We start from the raw sequence: 25,264 nt of genomic DNA, 5'->3' as shown, positions 1-25,264 counted from the left end.
CGCTTCTGTGGGGTTAGGGTGGGCGCAGTGGACTCGGAGTGCTGTCGCGGAACATTGGAATTTGTGGCTGCCCAGGACTTTTGTAAAACTTCTCGCTAGTACCCGCACACTGCACTAAAATGACGTATTCAGCAGTCAAAATCCTAAACATGTCCGGGGGGTTGAAATCGTCGGACATGCATTATTTTTGTTATTCAACACCCCTGGTCAAAAATAGGTTCCCGCACGCCTGTCCCCATTCTCGCAACCAACCCGTCTGACCAGCCACCCCTTTAACCCTCGGACGAGGGGGGATCTCACTCTTGCCTGTCCTCAAAACTTGAGAGCCCTGCTGCAGATACTAAAATCCATCAGCTTAGCTAATGCTATCTCAGTCACATCAAAGGTAACAATCTACAAAACTACCTGATTCAACATTTCCTGTTGAGTAGGCTCAATGTCAAATCGGCGTCTGCGCCTTAAGTTTGTGATGTTTTGCCTGGTGCGTGAACTCCACCAGGTGGACCAGGTTTTGTCCTTAGACTCATTGTTAAAACCTCGGTTCTCAATACAAATTGTATTACTATCAAGCCCTTGAGTGCGCCTTTTCTACTGTTAAGTAGGCTAGGCTACCTTGCATATGTTGGAGTGTCAACAAAATCCCCATACCTCATAATCTGCCATGCCAACTCCTTGATTGATACCATGAATAATTGGTGTTAGAGGAATATATATATGGGGTGTATTGTTTATGCATCACCACACAATATCAAATGTCTTCCATACCATTTATTTCCGTTTCATATCGGTTCACAGCCAACATGGTTCATTTTCAAATACATTTGCATCTTCATGTCCTTTAGAACTCATGATTTGTCATTTCAGCTGAGGAACCAGATTCCTGATACAGCAGGATAGCTAGTTCCTGGTCTGGAGGTCACTTAATTAGGCGCATTTCCACTGACGGGATTTTTACATTTCCTATAACCATTTATTTCTTGTGTTCTGACCAGTTGGGGGGATTATTAAGTTCCTCTGACGGCAGTTCCTCTGACGGCAGTTCCTATAACTCTTTCAGCTCCTACTTCGGGGCCCTATTTCCCTTTTCCGCATATGGACCCTTAGTGACCGTGGTCTACGTGATTGGTCTAACTCATAAGCCAAACCCACTGTCAAACCGCGCCGTCTTTAAAATCCTTGCTGGCTGTGTATGCAAAATATACTACTGTCAGAGACTTTATTAATGAGAATGGCGGCATTCAGAAGCAGTATAGTGTGCAGTATATTCGTGTGTATTTTGTGAATTCAAGCAGCTCACCCAATACATTTACTGTGCAGTCTATTAGCTCAGTCACTAGTGCATGTAATGCAGCAGATTTATTGTATTTACAATATTTACAGTGTTTACTTATGACATCGATTCATTTATTATTTATTTTTTGAGGAGAAAAAAAAAACAAGAATTTTGCTCTCTTATTCTTATACCTGTATAATGAGATGTAATAAAGACAATCTTGAATCTTAAATATTATTTTTGTATTAAGTTTTACATATTCAGTGGTTACCGGTACCAATGCCCTTATAAGAGTCAACTTTACTTCCACGTCTGGGTTTTCATTCAGCACTACTAACTGTTTAGCTATCTGTCAACTTGTGCCAAATAGACATGCACGCTGGAGGACAGAATAGTGAAAAAGCACCATCACAGCAGGCGGAACACAACAGGTCCAAACAGCTCCCCCTCCTACCAGAGCAGTGTACTAGCCATACACTGCAGAGCCAACGGGCATGCAGTCAAACCCCGCTCCTCTTCACAAGCCAGTTCATGGTCAGACATGCTCAAAGTAAAGCGCATCAGCCGCACTCTCCCCCTCCACTCAGAGCAACACATCAGCCATATGCTGCCACACATACAGGTATGCAGCCATACCCCTCTCTTCCTTACCAGCCAGCTAATGGTCAGTCCTACGCTCAAAGTAGACCTACAGCCAAAGATTGTTAAGGCGGAGCGAGATAGTTTGTCGTAGTTCATGTCTATTGGCGCGAAATGGGGATGGAATCCTGTCCACATAAAGAAGCGTGTCGTTGATGGATATATATTGATGAGCGTAGGTAGCAACTGGCCAACAGCAGCAGAATAAATAACAGGCGCACACCTGATATAAGGTCGATTTTCTCCAGACTGGAATGCTCAGAAATGCTAAAAATGTACCTGAGATGTTCAGAAGGGTTTGAGGATCATGAAAATGTGCCCAACATTCACATTACTAACTCTATAGAACCAAGATCTTAGCATATGTGGTGAAATTCTGAGCTATGGCCATAGACTTCAATGGAGCAGTCGCTGCCTTTGCTCTGCATAAAGGGTGATTTTGCCCCCTGTGCGGGTTCCCTCGAAGTGGCTCTGGATGAAATATTTTGCTCCGCCTTAACAATCTTTGGTACAGCTCCACAGCCACACGTTTAAAAAAGATTATGGAATAAAAGTTGTTACAACACTGTCAGTGCTCCATCACCAACAGGACAAGTAGTTACATAGGCTATACTAAATAATATCCATAAATGTATATATTTTCCACCTAAATTATACAATCCTTTTTGGAATGCAAGGAGACAAGCATCACTGCAGATACTAACTGTTCTACTTCTAGATATTCTTATTGTGTATGCCTCCCATAAATCCAGTGCATCAGCCATGCACTGCCGACCATACTGGAATGAGTGACATATAGCCAGGTACCTCGTACGCCGTGAGCTTTTTAATTCAGGGCTTAGCAAGTTTGACGATCACCCTAAAAACTACTGGGCCTGGAAGTCCTCATTCTTCAGTGCCATAGAGGGGCTAAAGCTGACAGCCAGCGAAGAGCTTGATCTTCTAGTTAAATGGTTAAGTCTTCAGAGCAGGGGCTAAGAGCTGTCCACAATACTGACCCCACTGCAGGACTAAGAATGGCGTGGCTACGTCTTGAACACTGCTATGGCTGTCCAGAGATTATTGAAAAAGTTATTGTTGATAAGCTGGAAAACCAAAATTAACATGAGAGAACTTCTAAAGCTTGGAATACTTGGAGACCTGCTGAAAGAAGTTGAGTCTGCAAAGCTAGAGGGCTACCTACGTGGGCTCACTTACCTGGACACGGCACGACGTGTGACACCCATCTCACAACCTCCAATAGAAATGGATGTCTCAAGGTTCCCAGTATAAGCTTCATCAGCAGGTAGCATTCCCACCTTACTCATTTTTTGCTGACTTTGTGTGTCACGAACCCTATAAGCATAATGACCCTAGCTTTGCTCTGAGCCCTTCTGTGGTCAATGCTGTGAAGCCAGAGAGCCCTGTAACAGGTTATGGACAGTCTAAAAGCCTTGTTTCTGCCCACAAGACAGAGATCTATCGCACACAAACCCCAAACATCACCAACTTGTCAAGCAGCAGGCCAGACATAGACAGACACTGCCCTATTCACTAAAAGCCCCCCCCCCGCGTTGTATAGAAGCTTTCGGGCTAAAAGCATCGAGGAATGCAAGACATTCTTAAAGGAGAATAATGTCAGTTTCAGATCCTGCTCTTCAAGCAGTCACATAGCAAAGGACTGCAAAGCAGCTGTACAATGCTCAGAATGTAACAGTGTTGCACATGTAACAGCCCTTCATCCAGGGCTGCCCTCGTGGACTTTTAGTCCCCTCAATGCAGGGGAGGAAGATGAGAGAACCTCCCTAGCCGTTAACTCCAAATGCACTGATGTTTGTGGAGATCCGCTAAGTTCCTGGTCCTGCTCTAAAATCTGTCTCATTGAGGTCCATCATGAAGGCCAGCCAAATAAAGCTTATGCAATACTCGACGGCCAAAGCAACTGGTCATTAGCCAGATCAGAATTCTTTGATTTCTTCTGCCTCAAAAGCAGTCTCCTTACACTCTTCGCACATGCGCAGCAGTTACAGAGATGTCTGGAAGGAGAGCTACAGGCTTCATCGCACAGTCACTGGATGGAACTTGCAGTGTGCCACTTCCTACGCTCATTGAGTGCAATCACATGCCAGATGACAGGTCAGAGATACTGACTCCTGAGGCAGCAAAACACCATTCACACCTCAAGTCTATTGCTCACCTTATTCCCCCCCCTTGATCCAGATGCGCTCTAGCGCTCGTCCTCATGGTGTGTCACTGAACGATGTGCTACTAACAGGCCCAGACTTAACTTAAGACTAATGGAAAAGGAAACGTGGCGATTTTCTAGGCTGATTTGACATGGAACTATACTCTCATTGCGGCGTAATAATCTGCTGCAGCTCAACCTTGTTGCTGGAAATTATAGCCTACGGAGACTATTTTCAGATGCTGCGTGATATCAATGTGCTGCTGCGCCCAATCCGCCCATGGTACATTCACAACGTTCCTTGATTATTACGCCGGTATGAGAGTATAGTTCCATGTCAAAGCAGCCTAGAAAATCGCCACGTTTTCTTTTCCGTTAGTCTTACTTTCTAACTTGAGAAGAGACAATAGGAAAATTACCAGAAATCTCAGTCACTTTTAAGCGTGATGCTAGCAGGTGAGATGCTAATGGTCTAATCCGATTCAATGATCTATGCTAGGCTGGAGCTAAAAGTGGTATTGCCAGACTCAGAACGGCTGGATGAACTGGAGAAAGGTAAAAAATCAATTGTTTAACTCAAGGGGAGGTGAGAAATGAGTGTAATTCCCTAAATGGTGAAATCTATCTTTAATGATTATGCCCTTAGAGGTATTGATGTCATTGATTTAAGGGCAGGAGCTGGCCAAAAAAGTGGGCTGAAAGGGAATAAAATAGAATAATAATAATAAGAACAATAAGGGTGCTGCTTTCAGCAAGCACACTTAATTAAGGAAAAGCTTCCCTGAAACACAAAGCATGATCACAACGTGAAGACTTTCTCCACAACAAGACTGTCACTGACACTGCACATGCACAAGAATTCAGTATGTGAAATGTTCTATGCGAAAATCACAAAGGAAGTAGGCGTAACGATGGTAGCTAACCATCATCTCTTTTTACACGTATCCAACACTATGAATTCGAAAGTAGATGAAGAGCGGGATTTTCGGACTGTATATTCGTTATATTGTTAATCTGCAATACCGTCAAAGCTGAGCGCGAAGAGAAAATGGACAAGTTCAACTTCACTGTGTGTAAGAGGATTGATCTACAATTTACGCACATTTTTTTGCCCACCGTTTATGTCCTTGTGTGCATAATTGGAATTGTTGCAAACGTCTGCGGACTGAAACTGGTGTTTAATCGATGGAGGACACTTGGTGACATAAAAGTTTTCATTTTGAATCTTGGAATTGCCGACTTACTGTACGTCTCTACGCTTCCGTTCCTAATCAGTTATTACGCAGCTGACAGCACTTGGATGTTTGGAACTGTATTTTGCAAAATAACACGATTTTGCTTCAACTTAAACCTCTATGGCAGCATCGGGTTTTTAACCTGCATTTGTGTTTACAGGTATCTTGGTATTGTCTATCCCATGAAAAGTAAAGGCATTGTGAACACACGGCTCTCGGTGGCCATAAGTGCACTTGTTTGGACTTTGGTAATCATTCAAATTCTCCCTGATATGTTCTTTGAAAAATCAGCGTTAAATTCCACACGATCCTGTTTTGATACAACTGGCAACAACCGTATCAAGGATTACCTGCCGTACAGCATCGGCTGGACTATAACGGGATTTGTCATTCCTCTACTTGTCATCCTTGTCTGCTACGGGCACGTGGCATTCGTCCTCATGACCAAGGCGAATATCAACACTCTGTTGAAGCAAAGGAGCCTTAAATTGGTCATATTTTTGACTGTGTTGTTTTCTGTGTGTTTCGTTCCATATCACATTTTAAGAAATCTTAATTTGTCTACGAGGATTTTGAAAATGGAGGGAATCTGCTACAAAACTTTTGACGATATTTATTTAGCCTATCAAGTCAGCAGAGGACTCGCTTGCTTGAACAGCGCCATCAATCCACTCATCTACCTGGTTGGCAACGACGAATTTCTTATGCGTTTTCACAGCTTAAGTAAAAGAACTCGAAGGTCATTGGCGCAACTGAGCGATGCTGTAATTTACCGCAAACAAAGGGAGATGGATTCTACGGTAAATACGGAGGCAGAGCCCAATACTGTTACTCTGTTGTCACCTTGAACTTTCAGGACTTTCTTATGTGAACAGCAGTTGAGGTTATATAGGTTATTGCACTTGTTCAATTGTTATGCTGTAGTCTAGCCTAGCCTATAGGCTATACAAAAGACAAAATAAATGGTAGGCCTAGCGTTATAGGCTACTTACACTAACCCTAGGTGGGCCGGCCTGCTTTCTACTATGATACTGAGGAGATGGTATGACTACTTATTTGATAGGCCCTGTTCCAGATGTTCCAAATCTATAAACTAACAAGTTTACTTGTAGCTTACGTTTGCATGTGAAAAAGATTATGGAATAAAAGTTGTTGCAACAATGTCAGTGTTCCATCACCAACAGGACAAGTAGGCTAGGCTAAATAATTTCCACAAATTAATATAGTTTCCACCTAAATTTAATTAACCTTATAGGAATGCTTGGAGACAAGCATCACTGCAGATACTAGCTGTTATTTTGCTTCTTGATATTCTTATTGTGTATGTTGCAAGTGTCATTACATTTTAAAGTTTGACTCTCATGTTAGAGGAATATATGTGGGGTGAATTGTTTATACATCACCACATAATATCACATATCTTCCATACCATTTCTTTTAGTTTAATATTGGTTCACAGCCAACACATTTTTAAATGCATTGCATCCTCATGTCCTTCAGAACTCATGATTTGTCATTTCAGCTGAGGAACCAGATGTGAAGCCTAAAGCCTTTAAACAATTCTTCCTCTGTATTTATTTATACTGTAAAATCCTAACTTGAGTGAGTGTTTGGGGCCTTTTTCCACTTTCACCAATGTTCTCTGAAGTTTTTTTGTTTCAACAGTAGTCAGTGATCATGAACAGACACATGTAGGCACAGTGAATTAGTGAGTATGACTTACTTCATGACAAAATTGTTTACTTCCTCTTGTCATCACATAATTAGTTGGTCAAATTCCATAAGAAGAGAATATGGTCACAGGCAAGCAGTTCAGCTGCCGATACAGTATAGTTTTGAGTCTGTGCATGTTGCTGTTGTGTAGGTATTTATAGAGTAAATGTATGTTTTTTGTTTTTTTCAGAAGTGAAAATATCTCACAGAAATGACTGTTGGTGGCTTAGGCTATAGCTGACATTCAGTTTCAGTCTGTGTTACTTAAAACGTCTAGCACAATGTATAGGCTTGCTGTGGTAGCAGACCACGTTGAGAGTATGTGTGAGGAAACTCGGCTGTTTGTCTCTGCAGTGTTTTGTTTACCATGATGAACAGGACTGAGCCTGTTTACTTGATGTTATAATTGATTGTTTACAGACAGTTCAAACAGTGGATCCGAGTTTTTTGAACTGCACACCACAGATCATCAAATGTGAAGAAGTTTCTGGTCTTTCCCCTGAATGTTTAAACAGTAGTAGTAGTACTTTTAATTTAGGGTGTGGTTTGCATTTCCAGGAAATCTGTTGTTTCAGTTGCACACTGTGTAGTAGACACACAGCAACTTGTTGCTCTAATCGGGTTATTCTGAGATGGGTCGCCACCTGCCATCTGCAGCCTCACAGACAGGATATCCAAACCAATTAGCATTGGCTGTAATTCAACACACACCACTCACCGCTTCCTTTTGTTTTGCTGAAATTTTATTTGGCTGACTAAATATGAAGTAGGCTCAGGACATGAAAATCTGACATCCAAATGTGCTTGCGGCTCAGAGCTTACTGTGTGTAGCTGTCTACTGCAATTAATGTCATTTTATTGTTGCCTTGGCCACACAACTGTAATGTTAAATATCGGGTTAGATGTTGGAGTTGAAAACAAAATCAGCTATCAGTGTTGCATTAGTGGTAATATTTTCTCACAAAGACAAATATATGCTGTTTTACACGATGTTTACTGTTTGCTGCTATCTTGGCCAGGGCTCACTTGTAAATGAGATACCTATCTTAATGTGATTTTCTTCACTGGTTCAATAAAGGTATAATAAAATAATAATAATACAATTACAGTAATAATGACATTACATATCACAAGGTAGAAAAATCCACTTTTCTTCACAGTGAAAGGCAATAAAAACACAGTAACACTCCAGTTAATCCAAAATGTAAATATAAATGTATTTAATTCCCATAGCTGTATATAAAATGTTGTCTGTGATGTCCCTGTCACCATGGAAACAGTCTCCTTCTCTTTTCATTGCATTCATTCCCTCCCCCAAAGCTTGCGGACACGGTCCTGAGGATGACGCTGTCGTTCCAGAGACCGTAGACCAGGCAGCAGGAGTCCACCCTCTTTATGCGGAACTCGTAGCAGCGGTCTGAGCGCAGACCCTCCACCTGTGCGCTGTAGGCGTCGCAGGTGAGCATGTTCACCTCTGTCCCCTCAGCCGTGCAGGTGGGCTGCAGCAGCTTGTAGTGCAGCTCGAACTGCTCCCGCGGGTCGGAGACCTCGGCGCCCGCCACGTGCCAGTGCAGGCTGGCCGAGTTGCCCGTGGCAAACGAGCGCTCCTTGTTGAAGTGCACGGGCATCTTGAGCACCAGCGCCAGGCGCACCTGCGGCACCTTGGCGCTGCCCATATCGGAGATGAGCTGGTGCTTGGAATGCAGGCGTCCCGGCAACAGCACGGCGTCGAAGTCCGCCTTGGTGCGCAGCACCTGGGTCACCTGCTCGTGGATGGACTCGCCCTCCACCATCAGCATGGGCAGGTCACAGTACTCCAGCAGGGAGTCCAGCCTCTGGCGGCCCTTCACCAGCTGCTCGTGGAGCTCCTCCAGCAGGCTCAGCTGGATCTTCACCTGGCAGTTGGCCAGCTTCTTCATGCGCTGCAGCTTCCACGGGTCGATCAGGTGCAGGATGGTGGAGTTGGACAGGTAGCTATGCTCGCCCAGGGGCAAGTCCAGCCGGATCACCTCCAGGTAGTACGAGCAGCGGCGCAGCGTCTCCAGACGCATGCGGTTAGAGTGCATGACGGAGGGAGCTAAGTCTGAGGTCATTGCGCGCTGCAGGAAGTAGCCTACATCCATCGAGTCCTTCACCCTGTCGGCCTCCTCCGCCTTGTGGTCTCCTTTCTGGCCCATGGATCTGGTCCTCATTGCATGGCCAGGTGTGATTGTTTCTGCGTCTGGCATCGACATCTTAAGCAATTTATCAAATCTGTACAACAAGAAAGGTTAAAATTTACACTATAGTTTCAGTTAAACTAAAGCTGTGTTTCATAGGATTAGCAGACCGATAGCCTCTCTCACACTAATCTTGGTCAAACTGGACTGGTCATATGTCATAATAGGTTTGTATCCTGGGCCCAGTTGTTCAAAAAACTTAATCTGGATCAGAATTATCCGGATTTGGAAATCCCAGGTTTTACAATTCAGGATCAGGTAGTCCATTTCACTTAAGTGCCAATTTTTCAAGGCAATTTGGGATTGGATCAACCTGATCTGGATTACAAAATACAGATTACCTATTCTAAATGGAACTATATCTAGTGGCTATGTGAGGGTGTTATCTAGAGACCAAAATTGCCACAATAAAAACGTATGATCATACTTTGTCTCCCATCACTGTAACATTTAAATAAATCAAGTGCAAATACATGATAATATTATTCGACCAACTTTAATGTTTTATTACATTTTGTGCCTGAAATCCCTGAACCCACCCGTCTGTTTAGTCCAGGTAAAATAAGGTCTGACCCTAAACTAATTGCAACAGAATTAATTGGAAGAACTAATTGCACATTTTTATATTTCAATTGGTGATCTAAACACCATAGTAAAAGTCCATGAAAATCCAGTTGGTGGAAATATGTTAAAACGAGGGTTGTTTTTAGGCATTATCCTTCAGCAAATACTGACAAAACTGTAATTAGAATGTTGTAGAATAAGCATTCTAAAAATATATGACCCAATCCAGAGCCTTATAGATATACAATCTCACAAATATCAAATACAAATATCTGACCCCATCTACATGGATTTTTAGAATCTTGCGTTGTTGAGGAACATTCTTTTGTTTTCAAAGAGTTAGTGAATTTCTTGGGCTGATATCAGACTGGTTTGTTGCCAAATGGATGTCTATTTTACATGTTGGTCCTTTGAATCAATGGTTGTTGTGTTTTTAAATAGAGCCGTTGTGGTTTTGCATGTAAGTGTTCCACAATGTTAAAGCTGTACATAGTTATGTAGGTATAGTGACCAAGTAACCGGCAGAATTAATTAACTCACGCTGAATACATTTTTTTTACCAGATCTAACAGAGCCCCAATGTACAGAATTAAGAGCTATCTGCCAGCCAATTAGAAAATAGTATTACTTCTCTGTTGGGGGTAAGTTTTCAATATGCCTTGTAGTTTCTTTTAAAAGTTGATTATTGTATGGGTACAAAACGATTGCTGAAATGGCCTACAGCGTGTTGCATGTTGAAGGGCAAGTAAAGAAACAATGGGTAGGCCTAGCCTAGAACTAACACAAAACGTGGGTATGCGATTGTAGGCCTTTTAACTACTCACAATTTTGCCCGTACGATCCTGGTAACCCATAACTTACCTCTCATGGTATTACCTAAAAGGAGAAACTATCAAGACCTACCTGTATCGCAGGAAGGATTTAGGCTATAATGAATCTTTGAAATTGGTCAAAAAAAGTTATTATTGAGGTCGCATAGTTACAGGGGAGACGCGCTCATGAACATTGTGACATCAGTCCATTCTTAAGTCTTTCATCGTAAACACCATCGTCACCGAACAATGCAGCATCTCAGCTTGCCCTCTTTGGCTTGCCTAGTCTATTCTTTTTTGCAAAATAACTGAGGAAAATAAGCAGTTTAAATATGCTGACTATGAATCGTCGGTAAAATCCGAGAATTATGACTTATTTAATTGCGTAATGCCACTCAAGCACAGGCTGAGTGGCACGCTGAACACACACACAAGAATACGACAAGCTTTTCCAACCATACATTTGTATTTCAAAGTATTTCAGAATTTGTCAGAGCAGCAACGATCAATACAAGACAAGACCAATGTAGATACGATATAGCTACACGAGCATTAGTCATGGAGTCATCAGAACAGAAATCCTTAAATGTTAGTTGCATGATTATAAAGGAAATATAGTTGAGATACAAGCAACAATTACTGATATTTTTAACAGAAAACAAGTGAAAAATCCCCATTCCACTTTACAGACAAGGGAAAACATTGCACATCCCAAATGTTTCACCACACACATTAAAAAACAAAAACACAGAAATCAAACTTATTTTTGTGATTCTGTGATCAAAATCACATAATCACAGAACAGTTCCATGATGTTAATTTCCTCAGATTATTCACTGGTTTCCTCAGAGCCTGAAAAGGATGATCACCGTGGTAACATAGGTCAATTACCCTAAAAGACTCCTAGTAGCTCTTTGATGTTAGCTCTACATAACCATAATTCCTTTTTTGTTTCAACTACTTGTTATAAGATTGAGCTCAGAACTTTGAGTAGGAAAAATTGAGTAGGAATATTGAATAGATGTGTTTCCTCAATCACATTCTGCCAATTGAAAGACACAAAATAGTTTTAGGTAGCTTTCTTTCCCATTCAAACACTGCAGTGTAAGGTTGCATAAAAGTAGCAAAAACTAGCCAACATTGCACACGACAACAAATAAAATGTTGCATCTTATAAGATTTTTTTTTTTAAAGTAAAGGAATGCCACATATTTTTTAACATACAACATTTCTTTAAATGGCAAGCTCTCAGATGGTTTTAATTAACCAGAGGTTTGCAGCTCCTTGGTTAATCAATCTCTCATCCGGACCAAGATTCAATATAAAACATTAGTCATAAATAAAAGTAGGAAGTAATAAAACATGATTGTTAAAAAAAAGGTGTTAAAATATAGTATCAAATATGTATAGAATATGCTGGTAAATATCTGGCAGCTTGGAGTGTTTTGCATAGTAGGATAAAGTGCTGGCAGGATCTACAGTGGTGCCTCCAGCTTTGGTCCGTGGGAGTTCCTCACTTCAGCAGGGGGGAGGAGAAGAAGTTGCCCTGCCTCCCAAGGCCAGCAGATGCCTTACTCCTGCTTCCAAAACTGCAACACGGACAGACATCATTCTGACTTTCTCTCATCATAGACACGTCCATGACCATAAACAATCAAAATGAAACAGAATATCATGACATCAACAATCCCAATCACCAATTCATGCATCTATCTCCAAACTCTATTATATTGTAGCACGACACTGAGCGTCACCGCATGGATTGGATCAGATGTACTGTTACAGTGGCTAAGCTCTAGCACTGCAGTGCTACACAGAGGTGGGCATGTTAACCCATTTACTCCTAATATGCCTGCTAAAAACGCCTATAGAATCCTATGGCATTCTAGACTAAACCTTATTTCCTGAGGGTTTTCTGAAAAAATACCAAGAATTGTCAACGTCTACCAAAACCTTAATATCTAAGCCTCTGTACACCTAGAAGCGAATGGGTTAAGGCAGACAGACTTACATGGGAGTGCTGAGGGTGGACTTGACGCGCTGGGAGAGTGAGCTGGAGGATGGAGTCTTACTCATCTGATGCTCCGGTGTCGTCACCGGCCCCAGAATACTCACTGCACAGACACAGGAACACAACAGACAAACACATTCAAAAAGGAACCCAAAAGGCTCTATTCTCGTGGGAGAGACGTTAAAGGTTCTGCAAATAACCCATTCAAATTCCGCATGGAGCTTGACTACATAAGGGCATTCAAGCATTTTCTCATGCGTGCCGTAAAAATAATTTAGATTCCATTTTTGTGGAAGCAATTTCAGTTTATGGGACTGCACCTAAGCATAAATAAAATGCTAACCACAAGAGAAACAAGATAAAGTGAAATATGTTTTCACAGAGGCAATAACAGACTGTGTACCTTTTTGTTCTGGAGTGTGGTAGCCATGATTGCCATTGGTACTGCCTAGGAGCACATTGTCCTGCGCCATCAGGAACTGGCGCCAGTACTCCGCAGGAAGGCTGAGGAGCCTCTCCACCACCTGCAACAAGGCAGGTGAAGGGGGACAAATGTTGAATACTTTATGACCCTTGATTTTTTGCAGTCTTATAATTTAATTATTACTGATAATCAGAGGTGGAAAAAGTATGAAAATATCGTACTCAAGTAAAAGTACCAATACCTTGATGAAACATTACTCAAGTACAAGTTAAAATACCGATCTGAAAATGTACTTAAGTAAAAGTAAAAAGTAGTTCATTTAAAATGTACTTTTAAGTAAAAGTTACTTAGTTACTTTTTTTTTTTTGGGGTTCCAGAACAACCAGTTTTACCAGAGACTTTCTAATGAGGAGATACAGCACTCAAAAAAATCCTCCATAGTAATGCATGGGGTTAGTCAGTTGTCTACAAATATCACAACCCTTCCGCGGCAAAACGCTGACATGTGAGTACATTGAGCCAATCATGTGGTGTGTTGTAAAATACATTGAGCCAATCATGTGGTGTGCTGTGAAGACATCGCGCCAATCATCTGTTGTGATCTCGCTGCTGGAGCAAGATTGGTGTTGTGAAGCCTTACGCACACGCATTTCTGCCGAAATAGATGCACGATAAGTGCCCAAAAAGTGTTGCAATATGGCCGCCGAAAGGAGGTACTTTGCCTGAAAAGGACTTTGGTCCTAGCTCGAGTTGCTGCAGCCAGCAGCTAAGGCAGCCATGTTCATGCTCCCAGTGTGTAGCGCCTGTAGCTGCAGCAACTCGAGCTAGGTAAAACCGATTGTTTCAGTTTTGTTCATACCGACAGCACTTCGGTGACGCTTGAGAAATGGAGATCTATGTGAAAAATCACCGGAGTTCTCCTTTAAGTTTGAGCAGTAGTTGATTTTCAAAGTTAGTTGCACTCATCCTTGCGTCCGCTTTGCAGTGAACAGTAATCCAACTGAAAAGCCCCTCACAGGCAGCTGAGGCAGGGAGGCCAATGTTGAGTTTTTTTTATATTTGGAAACAAGCAGAAGGTTCAGCAGATTAAAGGGCGTCGAACTGGGGGGGAGAGTGGGAAGTATAGGGCCCCAATGGAGGAGAGAGGGCCCATGAAAAGTGGAATACGGGGGGTACAACATTTTCACCAGGCATTAGTAATAACTCAGGTAATCCACACATAAAAAATCCAAACAACTCCATAAGTAGAGTCATGTGTAATGAAGTGGAATAACACAGGGAAAAAGTATTGAACAAGCTAAGAAAAAGCACTAAGGCAAGGAAAGGGAAGGAACGAGCTGGAATCTGTAAGTAGTTAGAGTAGTTATCCTTTCTATCTGTGCAAATTAATATAAGCTTGGTTAGTATATTGATGGGCTATAAAAAAGGTTTTTCATTACCAAGGTGTCACACAAGAAACATTTCATGATGGATAAAAGCAAAAGCTCTCCCAAGACCTTTGCAACCTTATTGTTGCAAAACATATCAATGAAACTGGTTACAGATGCATTTCAAAACTTCAGAATCTTCAGTAAGCAGCATGGGAGCCATTATCTGCAAGTGGAAGAAACATCACTGCCATGCAGGATCTCCTCGCAATATTTCTGACCAGGGAGTCAGAAGGATAGTCAATTCCAAAAGCCAAGGACCACTCGGAGTAAGCTCCAGAAAGGATGAAGGCAGCCAATTCAATTAAACAGTTCTGGAAGTAACTAAAGATCAGGATTCACAAGAGGGACCCCTGGAATCTGTTTAGAACAATGGGCCAAAATCACACCTGATACTGTGACTAATACGTTTTGTCATACAGGAAATGTCTTGAAGCTGTCTTTACAAACAAAGGCTTTTCCACAAAGTATTGAAGAAATACGTTCAGTACTTTTTTCCTGTGTCATTCCACTTTAATACACATAACTCTTATGTTTGGATTTTTTATACTTGTGTTAATATAATGTGTGGTGAAAATTTCGAATAGACTCATTGGAAATTTAAGCTAATTACTGAAAAAAAAAAAAAAAAAAAATATATATATATATATATATATATATATATATATATATATATGTCCACCATATATTTATTTTACCTGAATATTTTAACTTCCAAATTAAATGTCAAAATGAATGTCAGACGAAATTTAAAGTTTGACTGACTGGATTTTGTATACAAAACATAGTGAAAACTGTCTAAGGTCACTCTCCCTTGTTAAAGAGCTAAATGGTTTAGTCCGCCTGCACGATTCATAAGGTAGTCTATCTTTTGTTTATTTAGTTGAGCATCGCTAGTAGTGGACCGCTAATTGTTGTGCTGCTGGTGCAATGTTTTCTCCAAGAAAGCCAAGTCAGGTTACTAAAAAGAGAGACATCAAAATGAGGGGAAACAACTGCTAATAAACTTCTTTCCAAAGAAAGGTGAGCACAAACGCCAAAACACTAAATCCCATGGTGTTTGCTTGAATATCACAGCTATCATTAGTGCTAAAACGAACTGAGACAACCCATTGAAATAGCGGAAAATACACTTTCATAGGTTAGGCTACACATGTAATCTGATGCATCTCGTGATCCAGCTCCAGCTCCATCCCTTTCAGAAAGACTGCATGGCTTCAGCTTGATGTCCTGTTGTAGGCTACATGCTGATCATTATCACTAGGCTAGTGGTTTAGGGCTGATTTCTTTTCTCTCCCTTTCTGTTTTCGTTAGTCTTAACTTTTTTTTTTTACTCAAGTAACGGATGGGATTTTTTATGTAGCGAAGTACAATACTTCACTCAAAATGTAATCAAGTCAAATTTAAAATACCGATTTTATAAACTACTTAAAAAATACAAAATACACAGAAAAACTACTCAATACAGTAACGTGAGTAAATGTATTTCGTTACTTTCCACCTCTGCTGATAATCGTGATTATTATTATTATTATTATTATTATTACGATAACATCCAGCCTACAGACTTGATGTTTGCAATATCAGAAATGGTCCACCACATTCTCATTCAATGCTTGCACACAACAGGTTCAGGTATCCAATCAATCCCCGGCTCCTCTATTTGACGCTTACCCTGGGCTGACGCTGAGTATCCGTCAGGAGGGTCATGTGATCGGGGTCGGTAACAGCATGGCCGACGATAGTGGGGCCAAAAACTCTGGCCAGGTTGGTGTTGTCCATCTTAGTGTCTGGACTCAGGGCCACCCTGGGTAACAGTCAGAGTCAGACAGGTCAATTTAAAGGAACCGTATGTAAGATTGTGGCCAAAACTGGTACTGCAATCACTTTCAAATTACTGTAGAGCGGTGTATCCCCTCCCCCCTGACTGAGGGGCAGAGCTGGCAACCGGATCTGGATGCCGAAACACTACTGACTTCGTGATTAGTAGATAGGTGGAGGGTGGCGCATCCGGCCAAAACACAACATCAACATCAGTTGAGGGCTGCAACTTCACATTTTAAATGACAATATCCTGGCCAGACTGCTGTTGTCAGTGATATAAGTATTTGAAATGAACATGATTTCTTAATGTCTAGTGACATATCAGGGCCATTTTATGATTAATTGAAATACATTTCTTACATATGGTTCCTTTAAGGTCAAGCCCACGCCCTAGACTTGGCAGTTCAGTAAACACACACACACACACCTTTTTTATCAGGTCTGAAAATGTCAGTGTAGTGGAGTTAAAGCAACACCAAAGAACTTTTCCTCTGTCGCACACACTATTTGTTTATCCAGCACCGGCTTTGCAAATAACAATGTCCACAGACAAGGTAGAATATGTTGCATGATTTTATGAAAGTACGATGTATTGAGACATCAGATGCAAGTCAAATTTGTAGTTTCTCATGTCTCATTCCATCGAACTACAGATCCGCTACCCAATCCGGCAAACTTACATAGTGCGGTTATAGCCGATAGAGGGCCGCGAAGCTAATGCAGAAAGTGCCGTTCACCCTGTTATGAGTTGATGAACCACTGAAACGATTTCGGAAACATTATTTTAAGGTACAAAAAAAAAACTCTGGTGTTGCTTTAAATTAACCATGTCAGTGTTTCCCATACATTGACTTATTTGTGGTGGCCCACCACAATATCAACATTGACCACCACGCAATGATTTTCCTGGTTGTACTAAATTGTGTTAAATCTGGTTAGAATCATAACCACACTGCACTAATTTGTTAAAAACTGTTGCATTCAGGTTAATTCTGCAAACCTACCACCACAAATAGAATTCAATTCTGTGGGAAACACTGCATGTCTATCCAACATTTAGTTAAGGTCAAGGAGTAAAAATCAAAGGGTTTTTGACCTTAGTCAAGGAGAAAAAAGGTAAAAGTCAACAGCATTATGAGAGTTAGCATGGAGTGGCTCCACTCACCGTTGCAGATGCAGAATCAGGAAGGCCAGAGTGTCTCGGTTGGGCTGGGGCAAATCACTGATATTCTGGTACATTGCCGCTATGCTGTTGTCCTCATCAAGAATTTCTACACAATGCAGATGGGATTACCATTTTTTTTTTTTTTTTTTTTAAATAGTCAGCAACATGTTCCCAAAATCCTTCATTCAGCCTTTCCTCCATATACATAATGTACATGTTCTCTCTGTATACTAATTAGGGATGCTCCAACAGATGGCCAATACTGGACTGTTTATTGATATAGTCCATCTACAAATGTATATGACATTTACATCGCCTGATGTTTATCATCATTAAATGTTGTCTTATGTGTAGAGCAGGACATTAAGAGATGCTACTATGAAGGCCTGGAAGACTTTTTTAAGGAATATTTTTGTTTCCACTCAACTAAATGGTATAATTAACATCAAAAAGTAAGTAAACAAAGAAAAACAATCAAACACATCTGTTATCGGCTAAATCGTCATTTTATGCATCGGTATCGTTATCGATCAAGAATTTCACGAATCGATGCATCTCCTAGTACTAATCAATGACGTGGGCTTCCTCACCTGCAGCCTCCATGAAGGCACGGTTGAGCCGGCAGGTGAGCAGGGGCTCCTTGAGCTTGCGCAGGAAGTCCTTGAGCAGGCCAGTGACTGCATGGATGTCGTCAACACGGCCCAGAGGGGGAACACTGTTGCCCCCACGCATAAAACGCTCCTTCAGGTCCCGTACCACGCGGTCAGAACCCGAAATACGGTAGAGACCAGTCTACACAGCAGGGGACAGAAAAACACCACACCACACTTACACCTACAACTGAGCAGACCGCTTCCTACACCTTTGAATAAGCCAATAAGCAAAGGGATATCAACAAGCAATCTAACTAAAGTCTATAAACTGCCTTAGTCGGAGAGATCTTTTTCTCTCATATGAAACTACTAACCTTGGACCAAAGAGCACCCAAAACATCCAAAAGAACAAAGAGGACTGAGCATGCCACTAACTCCAAATATATCCAGACTTTTTTACACAGTTTTTCTGTACTTCTTGTAGTTTTGTAAGACAGGGGTGTATAGTGCTAGTGATTTTGACCTTGATGTTTTTGCACTGTCAATGTTTTATGCATTAATTAATTTTAACTATAACTATTAACTAGAACTAAGACTTTCACCCAATCTTACACTCTGGCAATACTTTTGTACTGTAGGTCTGGGAAAAAGTAATTTCAAATTCCATACTTTTTCAGAGTGAGCGAACTCCCTGTAACAAGTATGTGTGAGGTTGCCCAGTTGACCTACCTCACGCAGTCCCCTCTGCTCAATCTCGCTGACACACTGGATGACCAGCTGTGGGATCATAGGTCCATGGGATGGAACATAATCACTCAGAATGCCCTGTGGGGGGAGAGATAGAGAATACAGATCACTTGAAAAAAGCAATAGGGATTAGAACCAACTACCTAAAAACACTAGCCTAGAAATCTAGACGCACCCTAGCGGCGGCAAATTAATTTGCTCAGCCTGTACGTCTAGTATCAAACCATAGGGATTTCTATTGGCTGACGCCGTGGACCTCATCCAATCACAGCGCTCTATTTTGTTAAAGAGTCTTAAGGCGGGCTTAACAGGATAACGACAGTCCTGCGATGGTGAACAACAAGGAAGGTGGCTATGGCGAACGAAGAGCGGTTGTTTGAATCGGCGTTGGCGTCAACTTTAGAGAAGTTGGACTTGTGCTTTTCTTTGAAAGTTGAGCAACACAATGCACTTAAGTCATTCCTTTCGAAGAAGGATGTATTTGCCGTTTTGCCGACCGGATACGGATGTGGTCGTAGCGCTGGCCTATTGCATGCCTAGGCAGTTTGAAAGACAATTCTCTGCCCGCCCCTTGGATTAAGCAAGGTGAATGGTTCGATGCCAGACTATACATTTCAATGATATAGGATGGCCCGCCAGGCTACAAAAATACGCAAAAACTCTACAAAACATTATCGACAGCCTGATTGGCACAGAGAAAAGCTAAGATGCCAACAGGGGTCTTTTAACAATATTGTGCTAAAAAAGTTTTTATTGCATTTTCAAGGGGGTTTCCAAACTGATCCACAAAACTACATTGAGCACAACCTTGCAGCTAAGTGGGTCAAATCAGATAAGGTTGTTGCTGCACCTTCTCAGATTTTGGTCAAACCTTGTATTAACGGGTCCCAAAACCAGGGCCTGTAAAATATTTCTATTCAAATCTTAGTTTGTTTAGCCCTTGAATTTATTTTAGTTTTACAGTCTGAAAAACACATTATCTGGGAGGCAATGTTTACACATTAATATCTTGAAAAGTATTAATCATAGCCAGCCCAAACTTTGGATGAAAGACAAATATGCTCTCAGCATAACTGACCGAACCACTAACAGGTTTGTTACATTTTTTTAAATACAGTATTCTATTAATGTGCTAAAAGAGGTCTAAAATGAGCATAAATATACTGGATGAATATCAGGATAAAATTAAGGGAGGTTGCACTTCTGAGTAATATCTTTGCATTAGGTACCTCAACATTCTTATGTGCACCTCTGAGTAACATCTTTGCATTAGGTACCTCAACATTCTTATGTGCACCTCTGAGTAACATCTTTGCATTAGGTACCCTTAACAATCTTATGTGCACCTCTGAGTAACATCTTTGCATTAGGTACCTCAACATTCTTATGTGCACCTCTGAGTAACATCTTTGCATTAGGTACCTCAACATTCTTATGTGCACCTCTGAGTAACATCTTTGCATTAGGTACCTCAACATTCTTAGTTGGTGTGGCAGAGCTTATGGGGTTGCAGGGTAGAGGGCATTTCTCACGGCATTCAACATGCGCCACCACTCGGCAGACCTGGCACTTCAAAGACAGCTTGCCAAACTTGATCCTCTTGCCGCATGGTATGCAGCTCTCAGGCTTGATGACCTAAGAGATTCATGCACGAGGAACATGGACCAGTAAGTTCATGTTTAGTTTAGTTTGCCTTTTACCTGTGACAAAGTGATAAATTAGTAGGCAAAAACAAACAATCATGGGGATGACAAAGCATCGATAAGATGAGAAATGGAAAACAAAAACAAAATCCAACAGTTCCCAGGACATCTCATGAAAAGGCAACTTTATGAATCAGGTGTTTAAAGGAGCATAGCTATCACTCCTCATCATGTTCTTAATGTGAAAAGTACCTCTAAGTAAGCGATTATCACATCCTGTTTTAATGTTACCGTTTTGGAGACGAAGGCATGGGCTTTCTGTGGGATGCTGGCTTTGGCAGGGGTGGGGGTGCAGACCACACTGGGTGGGGCGCTGGGGGCGTCACTCACACAAGACAGCGTGTCTGTGTCTGTTTCCCAGTGAACAGCTGGACAGAGGGAGCAGAATCAAGAGCAAGGTCGTTATATTGCCACATGATGCCACTGAGTGGAAAACAGTGTCTACAGTAAAACTTTTATATGGTACAAAACACTGCAGTATATACCTCAGAGGTGCGTTCAATTATTGCAAACAGTGGCGAACGCTCGTGGTGAACATGTTCTCTTTGAACAGTTAAATTTGAACGATTTGGTGTTAAGATTCCATTGTAACGGTAATTGTATTGTTGCCTTTGTCAAACTCACGTCCAGTTCCACCGCATATTCGGAGAACTACCTCCTCAGACTGTTTGCGACTGTTCGCAAGCGTTCGTCGAAAACTCAAGGCTGACGGAAAACTGTTTGCGAATTTGATCGCACCTCAGGTAACACCATCACCACTATGTATTAGCCATTAAGGACAGCATACCACATGATTCCCAATGACTGAGGTAAATGAGATCTGTTTAAAGACTTGACACATGATGATGTTGATTATTTTTCTTAGGATTTCATATGACCCTCTATACTGAGTGTAGCCCTGTCCTGCTCACCATTCCTGGTGCCGTGGACTCTGTAGGGGATGGCTTGAATAGTGGATACTGCCTGAATCGGGCCACCATCAGCAGGCACGGTCAGAGTGGTCTTTGCCACAATGGACTCATTTGCCTAAAGACACAGCAAAAGACGATAAAACTGATCAGTGTTACATCCTCCATACTTACTATGATTAACGTTAGGTCATCGTTAGGCAAAAAGCCAAAAAAAGGAGACGCACTCGCACCTTTTCGGACTTGCGACCAGTTGAGCGGGATCTCTTTGGACCATCTGAAGGACCTTCCACATGTAGGCGTGAGGAGCGCTGCAGACGCAGACACACACACACACACAAACACAAACACACACACGCATAAAACAAAGCACTCACATATCCTACAGGATACACTGTATCCACTCACTGAAAACACCTGTCCCTGCAGAGTTCCTCTGGAGAGGACGGAACAAATAAAGCGTCACTCACTCTTTTCTGTCTCTTCCTCAGCCTGACTGTGCGGATTGCGGAGGAATCCCAGTCCTGGGAGGAGGGCAGTTAAAACCAATTAAACAACTGTGCAACTGCATTACCATCATGGGCATGTGAGGGAGTGAGTGAGTAAGTAAGTGGCCTGGGAAATGGAAATAGGGTAAGGTTACCAGAGAGTCATCAGTTTTATCATAGCTGATATCTGACAGGATGGATGTTGACTCATCAATGGTTGTCAGCCTGAAAGGTTTAAAATGAAATATTTTAGACCCAAATTGACATTCTGGTGTGGGACCACAAAATATGTTTTGTAATAGTATTTCATTTTAAAAGTTAACAATCCACTATCGGAATAAACAGCATCATTAGTTGTGTTGTTTTGTGTGTGTGTTTTAGATTGAAGGTGTGGGAATACATTACCTTCGACTGTTGTTAAGGTTGGATGTGCGAGTCCGAGCATTCAGAAAGGCCAAAGCAGACCGCTGCTCCTCGTTAAGCTGCAGGCTGGTAGATCCCTCACAGACCAAAAGGTCCCGAATCAACTGGATCTGACGATCCTGCAACACACCAGACACAGACCATCAGAGGTGCAGAGCTAACCAGCTATTCAGCCGTTCTACACTAGACACTTTACTTCCAGAAGTAGCTGACAATCGTACACTATCAGGGTTTGCATGCACACACACACACACACACACACACACACACCGATATCCATTAGCGTGCGGTGACCATACATTTTGGTAGGGCAGAAAGTCTGACTTTTTTTTAATAGCCTATCATTTTGGGCTACATTAAAATTACATATTTTACAGGACTTTGTCAGGACATTTTACAGGAATCATGTCACAGTCAAAATTGCAATCCTTGTTGAAGCCGGTTATGCGATAAATTATTGAAGAACGCGATCGTCGAGGTGCCCTGCCCCAACATTGCATGACACATTAAACTCAACGAGAATCGCCAGCATCATCCAAAAGTTGATGTCAATAGACCAAAAATAGTTGGAAAGCCTACAGAAACTATAGATAATTAATTTGACAATCACATTATTAAAAGTAGACTTGGAGCAATGATGTACTGAGGAACTATTTTTTGTGGAGGATGCATCAGGTAGTTCGCTGCCCCACCTGCCCATTTGGACCGCACGCTCCTGCCGATATCTGACACTCACCAGTTTCTCGCACTCTGCCTCGGCCTTCTGTCGGCGTCGGACCTCCACGTCTACCTGGTTGCGAGCGTGCTTCAATTTAACCTCCAGTGCCCCCCGCTCAGTTTCGGCTTTGGTTAGCATCTCTCGGCAGCCGCCAAGCTCCTCTTCCACACGAAGCCATTGGCCACGGCAGCGCTCAAAGCACATGGCCATCTGCAGGAACTCTGCATGAGACAAAGTAGGCCTAACTCTCACACCTATAGCCCATGAAAAGCTTTGAACACCTCCATACAAAAGACATCTCTCAGTAGGCTACACGTAAGAGCTGTGTTCTGGACCTTCTCAAACTTTACACATGGTACATGCACCCGAGTGTAGTATTTTAGTATTTCTAGTAAGTTTTTGTAATTTGTCAGCAACAAATAGTGGGGCCGTTATTTGCTTTGACATGTGAACTAACTATATTGAGGTCATAAAGCCCAACAATGATGTTAATTTCTATTTGAGTCCCGCAAGTGATACCAGTGTAGTTTAGGGCAACAACACCTCCTGAACTTTTTACTCACGCGGCTCGACTCCCTCGCTGAGCAGTAGATCCGCGTACGCACGCATGTTTTCCAACAAGTTGAGCAGGTTCGGTGTGGCTTCCATGGCGCAGAGCTGGAACAACAAACCGCCAGAACATTAACCAAGGCTACTACAACCCAGGCCTAGTCGAAACTTACTCAGCCTCTCTCATTCATCAAATAACGTTACAGCATGGTGGCGATAAAATTGGGATTTAGATTCAATGTAACCAATTAGCTCTACGTAGACAGGGTGAATAACCCGCGTTTTGTGAGACTGCAGCTTCGTGTTTGGGTGCAGCTACAATGTAGAAGAATCCCATGCGAGTCTAAAAATACGTTTAGCCCAGCGCTACAGTGAGGCTACCCAACATGTTTCTAGACCACTTACCGTGCGAGACGAACGTTGAGTAGGCAAATGAAGTGGAGTGTGTCTTTGTCTTTTGTTTTTATTAAGAAACTATTTCCAAAACTACTTTAAGCGATGAAATAACCACGAGCCAGTTTACATTGTTGCACTCACTTCCGCAGTCCAGAACTTCTGTGGTTGTATTTCAAATCCGCCCGCCAAACCAAAACGATTGGTTGCAGTTGGGGTGTCGTCACAGCTCGAGAAAGGCATCCGGAAACGATCATCGTATTCTGTGTGCAGTGCGGATCGTGCCATCGGGTCTGGGCTCAATGTGCCTGCCTGACACAGTCTGTTTAATAATAATAATAATAATAATAAATAATAATAAGCTTTATTTGTATAGCACTTTTCATACACAGAATGCAGCTCAAAGTGCTTTACATTTGAAGCATGTAACACAATAATAGTTAGTCAGTCATTACCTCCATACTGTCTGCGGAGTTTAATATTTCTAGGGGAAAAACATGGTACTCTATGCACAGTAGTCTAATGTAGCCCAGGTAATAATATCCTAGCTTATTTATTAATATGCATGCCATTCCGTAGTTTATTTATTTTTATTTATTTTTAACTTGTATGTTAGGCTACTATAATGTCATATTGATATTTCAAGTTGCTTTGTCTGCTCAATAAAATAGCATATTTAATCACATTAACCAAATAGCCTGCCACAGCCTTTATTAGCACCTATTTGCGAGTAGGCCTACAAGCACCACAATTCTGTACATGACCATTGCTTACCATGTGAGAATGTTTTTGGAGGACTTTTTGTCCTTTCTGTTTCTCAAGTAAATGGCTTGTCATGTTTGAATGGCTGTGGTCATCCAGAGGGCACAAATACATCAAAAACTATTTTTTTACAAACTATACTGGCTCATTAAATGTAACAAAATAAAACACAAAATACACAGGTTGGCCTCTTAAACTGAGCTGCATTACCCTTTTGTGCTATAAGTGAATGCCTACATACCTGACTACTGACATGACTGGCAACATGGGGGATAAACAGAATAGGTGTCCCGATATACAATGAATTAACTTGTTACTGTTTCGCATTGGGGAGGCCTTTACCCCTGACTTCTCCATAATTTATTGCATATCAGGACACCTCAGTGGATGTTATCCCTTACATAAATCCTCATGTCAAATTCATTAAAGCAACACCAAAGCACTTTTCCTCTGTCGCACTGGCACTGGCTTTGCAAATAACGATGTCCACAGACAAGGTAGAGTATGTTG

The 25,264-nt window shown here is 41.8% G+C and overlaps 3 protein-coding genes across 3 annotated transcripts; 1 reads left to right on the top strand and 2 right to left on the bottom strand.

Moving 5' to 3' along the window:
* The first annotated feature begins 3,016 nt into the window (after window positions 1-3,016).
* Window positions 3,017-6,258, top strand: LOC125302360 (P2Y purinoceptor 1-like). Its single transcript, XM_048255516.1, has 3 exons — window positions 3,017-3,171; window positions 3,882-4,027; window positions 5,108-6,258. The coding sequence occupies exons 1-3, from the start codon at window positions 3,017-3,019 to the stop codon at window positions 6,157-6,159; spliced, it is 1,353 nt and encodes a 450-aa protein (XP_048111473.1). The 3' UTR covers window positions 6,160-6,258.
* Window positions 6,259-8,216: 1,958 nt separating this feature from the next.
* On the bottom strand, window positions 8,217-9,147 carry LOC125302359 (fibronectin type III domain-containing protein 11-like). The gene has a single exon (XM_048255515.1). It carries the CDS (start codon window positions 9,145-9,147, stop codon window positions 8,290-8,292), a length of 858 nt encoding a protein of 285 aa, XP_048111472.1. The 3' UTR covers window positions 8,217-8,289.
* A 1,918-nt stretch (window positions 9,148-11,065) lies between these two features.
* Window positions 11,066-24,227, bottom strand: LOC125302681 (rac GTPase-activating protein 1-like). The gene is made up of 17 exons (XM_048256008.1): window positions 24,005-24,227; window positions 23,614-23,707; window positions 23,069-23,271; window positions 22,315-22,451; window positions 22,065-22,134; window positions 21,892-21,945; window positions 21,655-21,732; window positions 21,425-21,539; window positions 20,745-20,881; window positions 20,281-20,445; window positions 18,793-18,888; window positions 18,061-18,262; window positions 17,471-17,576; window positions 16,156-16,288; window positions 13,034-13,154; window positions 12,631-12,733; window positions 11,066-12,208 (listed from the first exon to the last, which is right to left on the bottom strand). The coding sequence occupies exons 2-17, from the start codon at window positions 23,696-23,698 to the stop codon at window positions 12,133-12,135; spliced, it is 1,881 nt and encodes a 626-aa protein (XP_048111965.1). The 5' UTR covers window positions 23,699-23,707; window positions 24,005-24,227; the 3' UTR covers window positions 11,066-12,132.
* Window positions 24,228-25,264: the final 1,037 nt, after the last annotated feature.

This window comes from Alosa alosa, chromosome 10 (assembly GCF_017589495.1).
Source record: "Alosa alosa isolate M-15738 ecotype Scorff River chromosome 10, AALO_Geno_1.1, whole genome shotgun sequence".
Classification (NCBI taxonomy): domain Eukaryota; kingdom Metazoa; phylum Chordata; class Actinopteri; order Clupeiformes; family Clupeidae; genus Alosa; species Alosa alosa.
This window is presented reverse-complemented; position numbering and strand designations above follow the sequence as displayed.